We start from the raw sequence: 5,659 nt of genomic DNA on the forward strand, positions 1-5,659 counted from the left end.
CGGGTGTGTGTGTGTGTGTGTGTGTCTGTTTTTGTTGTTGTTTATTTGTGTGAAATGAGATGGGTTAATTGAGTAAGTAAGTAGTCCAGTGTCGTGGAAACCCAGAATGGATCTAAATTCAAATTAAAAACCTGCTTATAAAACCAGCAAAGCACCCCCCCCCCCCCCTTAAACACACACATACACATCCCATAGACACACTTCCACCCATCACCTCCCCAACGACTGTCATTTACAGAAACTATCTAAACTCAAAGAATAGTTGAGATTTAAAAAAGCAACAACAATAACCCCCCTCCATAAAACAAATTTTAAAAAAATGACCACATAGCTTTTTGAGAAGTCATACATAATAACAGTGGTCAGATGATTCTAAAAACATTATAGTAATCACACCCCCTAAAAAGATGGACTGTGGAAGTATAACAGGACCTCGTATCATGTAATAGCAATTCAGCTGACAGATAATGGATTTTCAGGCTTCGAAACTGAAATACAACTGCAACAAGGCGCCCTTTCTCCAATTCCATTAAGAAAAGAATGCTAAGAAAGAATGTCAAGAATGGAGTAAAGTACAGGCACTTCAATTAGGCCTCGCCTACTTCAGAACAATGAAAAGGCAACGGTGTCAACTGGTAAACCGCAAACTTCCTGGTTGAGAGAGTTGCTAATTCATGTACTACATGTACTTCACGTATTATAAATGATATACAAATCATATATAGCTCACATACATACCGATAGCTTAATAGCTCCATATCTTTGCGCCTTGTCATTCTGAACGTTATTGATAGTAGTTCACACGAAAGAAAATGAGCGTAAATTACAAGAAAGAGCTTGAATCATTACTGTTGCGTGGACGTTTTAAATCATCACCACAAGCTAAAAGGGTAGTCTATTGCACACGAGCTGTCGCAGAGCCCTAACGCTTCACTTCTGTTTCTAAACTGAGATGGGGGCAAGTTTATAACAGGATCTATTCCTGAAACTGAAATGCACACCCACTGGCCTCATATTTGATGACTAAGATGTGTGCTAAAGGCGGTGGCTGTGACCCAGTCCCAAACGCATACCTTAACGCCTTTCACACCAGTACAAACAAAACCCATCCCCCTCTTTTTTGTAACCCACGAATGCAGCCCCTATTTAAAAAGCAGTGGGCCTTGGGTATAATTATAATATTGTTGGGGTTAAGAAGTTATAATAAGACACATGTCCTTGTAAACGTACGGAAAGGTTCAACACATACCTTACATACTAGAAGAATGTAAGGCAGGCGTAATTTTTATATTGTACACGCACATGAACATGTACGTTGAAATTTATGTAAATGAAGTGTTGGGGACCAGAGGCCCAGCGACCGATGAACAAACCGAGGGACGTAACCACTGGTGAAAATTAACTGAGTCCAACAGAGTAGTTGCCCTTCGGATTGGTTCCTGTCCTGGGCTGCTCTTTCCCAATGGCGTATTGAATAATAACAATAACAATGCCAATGGCCAGTATCCTGAGAAGCGCTTCCAACTTTTTCGTCAGAAGGTGTGTATTGCGTTTCTATTCAGATGTAGGCCTACAGCAGTGGCTAGCAAGTTTTAGCCTATGTAAAGATGTTGAATGTTTCCGATGTTTTTTCCTCTGATGAGGACTGGACTGTTCGACAGTTCCAACTTGAATGCAACGTCAAAGTCTGAATGAGAAAATATAAAAAAAGCTGCAATTATTATAGCGGAGGTTAGTTTAGTCGAGTCATAGATCTATAGGCCAAGTATGTCTGGAGCCTATGAATCTTCACTTCAGTAAGGATATCTACATGATACTGCTATTCCATAGAGACGAGAAGAAATTGCTACTTTACATGATGGCTTTACAAAAGAATGACAGAGGGTCTCCTCATTGCATCATTTAATTTAGCACAAGTGGCTATCCTCCGGCGTCACGCTGGTTATTAGATCTAGATTATCTAGATCTTTGGCTATTCTCCTGCGTCATGTATAGTTGCGCATGTCGCCAGGGGCGGCTCGTGGGGCTAAAAAGTGGGCGTGCACAGTTAAACAATCGCAGGCTGAAGATAGTCAAGGGCATAGATCTAGTAAATGAGACGGTGTAGAATCTATAATTTTAGGATCTTTGGATTGGTGAGGGAGGACCTCGTGCTTTTATTTTCATTCTTTTTACTTGTCGCTTTGATTTGTAGTACTAAATTTATTAGCTAAACATCAATTTCGTTCATCCTGTATTGGAACTGAACACTCAAGTAATAACTCACTATTCCACTTGAAAACCATTCAAAGGCACAAAACTCATAGGGCGGTCACGTTCACCTCCCTCAGGTTCACGGTCACAGAGTCACTTAAAATAGTGGCAAGACAGACAATGAAGCAATCACAATTCGAGCACTCCGCTGGATTGCTCCGTTGCTCACATAATATTGGCAAAGAATAGCGTATGGTCTATTGTGTTTATTTTTAGACTGCCTACTGTGGGCTATGTTTCGGCACTATTCTCTACAGGAGCACATTTGAGATGTGCCGTCTTGTTTATATTAATGTACTGCCAAACTCGCTACGAGTGTCGTCATCGCTTGGGTTTTCCCTGAGAGCGATTTATAGGTCAAGTTACACTGTTGAATATCCTATTACTATTATGTTTAGCTAAAGCGCGTGGACTTTGGCATAGCATAGTAGATGTTTTACGGCGCTATAGACACAGAAATGACAGTTATTGCGCCAGTGAGGATATTGTTTTGATATAATATTTGGCTAGTGTTATTGTTGTGGGTGTTTTACGTAACAGAACATTAAAAAATTTTGGGTGGCACTGCACGACCGTACTCTATGGACGAACCGCGCCTGCATGTCGTTTCTTCACAGCTTTCCATCTCCCCTGTTGGCACGTTATGGCCATTATTGTTGCAACTGAGTTCAGTGCCTGATGCGCCTTTAAAACTAAAATCTAGATCTAGTACTTCTGGTTGTGACTGAGGGTTGTTATGGCGCTTCTGGTGCTGTCACCTCTGACAGAGAAATTCTTCCTTCTTCCGTCACTGGAGCTTTCTTGAGTAGTGGCTGCATGTCCATCTACGGTAAATCGCATTCTGAAGAAATGTCGACCCTGATGAGTGTCTGTGTAAGGCCTTAATACATGTCTACAGGGGAGATGGAAAGCTGTAGAGAAGCGACATGTACAACTATACGTGACGCCGGAGAATAGCCATTGATCTATTGACCGGCGAGACGCCAGAGAATAGCCTCTTGGTTTAATTTAACGAAGTGACTATTTCTCCGAACGTTCGGGAAAATAAACTTGAACTCTATTTCTCTGAACGGTTTCTGTTCTCGAGAATTATTTAGTTTAAATTTGCGAGATTTCGGCGTCATCTCATCTTTCATTCTGCCATTCTGCAAGGACTGGGAAGAAGCATTTTTTGCATCGAATTCAATTTCTAGAGCTGGAGATTTTAAAATGTCTGAATATTCAGATACTTCAGTTGTGGTTGGGGCAACGTTCCCGGACTATACTTCATTTGAAAATACCTTCAAAAGGTACTGCGAGAGAACAAGACTGATCGAACTTGACAATGACCTATTTTGCATTTAGTCACTCAGCAAAAACTAAAATCTTTCATGTAAAAAAAAAATCCCTCCCCACCCCCACGCCCCGCTCACACCTTACACACACACACACACACACACACATACACTATTACATTTTCTCTCTCTCTCTCTCTCTCTCTCTAGATTTCTCTCTCACCCCAACCACACACAAAACAAACACATACATACACACCCACACACACACCCACACACACCCACACCCACACCCACACCCACACACACACACACACACACACACACACACACACACACACACACACACACTTATTATCAACATATATCTCGAGAACGGAAACTGTATGGAGAAATAAAGTTCAAGTTTATTTTCCCGAACGTTGGGAGGAATAGAGCCGGCCTTAATTTAATCCCAGACATTCTTATTTCATTGTCAAAAATCATTATGAAATTATAACAGTCAGACACTAATTACTTCAACTAAACTACCAAATTCACGGACGGAATTCTGTAACGAGTGACCGTTATGAAATTTTTATAGACAGAGGGTTAGGGTTAGGGGGAAGGTAAGAAATAGGGTTTAGCATTTGGTTAGGGCTAGGATCAGGTGACAGCTAGCCGGGTTAGGGTTAGGGCCAGGGATTAAGGTTAAGGGTTAAAGTTAAGTCTCTACTTTATTGTGTTTGTTGCGGTGGTTGCTCATTATGGAAGTCCTTCCAAATTTTTTGTTGGACATTCTGCATATCCTTTTTTAGTGTCAAGTGATTTACAGACAGTCGAGAAGGATGAAGAGCCATGACCATTTTAATATTAATTGGACAACTGTAATTGTCTAAAAATAATACATTTTATTGTACTATTATTTTATTATCTTATCATTTTGGGCTTCTCTCAACAGTCTATACCATAGTCAACAGATTTACAAATGGTGAATTGATTTTCATCACAGTTTCTTTTCAATATTTTCATTCTAATGGTCCCTTATAATTTTTTAATTGTACCAATGCTTCTTACAAATCTTGTCAATGCCACGAGTGTATTTAACAGTTTTTAAATATATATAACAAATAAAATGACAGATTTTATCCTTCACCTCTGTTCATTTTTTTCAGTGTGGCTAAACCTTGATGATTTTTTCTCAATGTAGCTTCACTTTTGTTGTTCAGATATATTGCTTTGAGACTTAAAACACATTATGCTGAAGAACAAACCATCGTTTGATAATACAAAAAATCCCCCCCCCCCCAAAAAAAATTTTTTAAAAATAAAATGGTGTTTTGCAATCCAAAAACTGAAAAGAATACTTCATCAAGGACAAAATGATTGGAAATAACCACTCCTGAATTTCATCAGAATGTGTCACCCGAAAAGTCTATAACACTTTGAGCCATTGCCACCGGTACACTGGTGGTGCCTAAAACTGCATGTATGCCTAGCCATTGGTACAACGGTGAGTGAGACCGCATCCCCAACCCGGCCCGCCTGAGACAAAACGTGTACCGTTACGGTAAACAGGGTTTACTACAAAAGACTTTATTGGTTATTTTGAAGGTCTTTCTGAATTAGATGCTGGTAATGACGAGGATTACCCTCAGTGGGATATGGAGGAATGTGATTCTGATGATCATATGAATGTTAGAAAAATATAATTGCTCAGGAGCTCAGGCAGAGTGGCACAGTAACCCTGTCCTCAGAGAAAGTTGCATTTGAAAATAGCAAAAGTTGCAAAAAGTTGCAAGAAAAAGTAGCAAAAGTTGCAAGAAAAAGTAGCAAAAGTTGCAAGAAAAGTTGCAAGGCGTACATATAGCTAAAACAATGCCACGGAACTATTGGAATACATTGTATTGTTGCTATGCTCATTGCTATCAAAAGTAACCAATATGAGTTTTGTTGGATCAAAATCAAAAGTTAAATGTCAATGTCCACCCAAAAAAAAAATTGCTTGGAGTACAAAAACAGTTTGTCCCCTGACACATGCGTCAGGTCCTTAAACTCTCGCTGACGTTGGACAGGTGTGGCCGGCGTGGTTTTGAGGCTGTTCAAATAAAATCTTACACTTTGTGTGGGACTTTTTGTCCCCCCCCCCTCCC

General features: G+C 40.0%; 1 protein-coding gene across 4 annotated transcripts in view; it reads left to right on the top strand.

Annotated features, from left to right (window-relative positions):
- The window catches only part of LOC101864137 (iron-sulfur cluster assembly 2 homolog, mitochondrial), a 25,017-nt gene that overhangs the window by 11,291 nt on the left and 8,067 nt on the right, over positions 1-5,659 (top strand). The window contains exon 3 of one of the 4 annotated variants that reach the window (XM_035969212.1): positions 1,435-1,539. In XM_035969212.1, the coding sequence (XP_035825105.1) occupies positions 1,490-1,539 (50 nt within the window). In that variant the 5' untranslated portion in view covers positions 1,435-1,489. Of the gene's footprint in view, positions 1-1,420; positions 1,540-5,659 lie in introns of all 4 variants that reach the window. The other 3 variants (XM_035969211.1, XM_005096322.2, XM_035969213.1) reach the window with 3 other exon arrangements.

This window comes from Aplysia californica, unplaced genomic scaffold, assembly GCF_000002075.1.
Source record: "Aplysia californica isolate F4 #8 unplaced genomic scaffold, AplCal3.0 scaffold00126, whole genome shotgun sequence".
NCBI classification, from domain to species: domain Eukaryota; kingdom Metazoa; phylum Mollusca; class Gastropoda; order Aplysiida; family Aplysiidae; genus Aplysia; species Aplysia californica.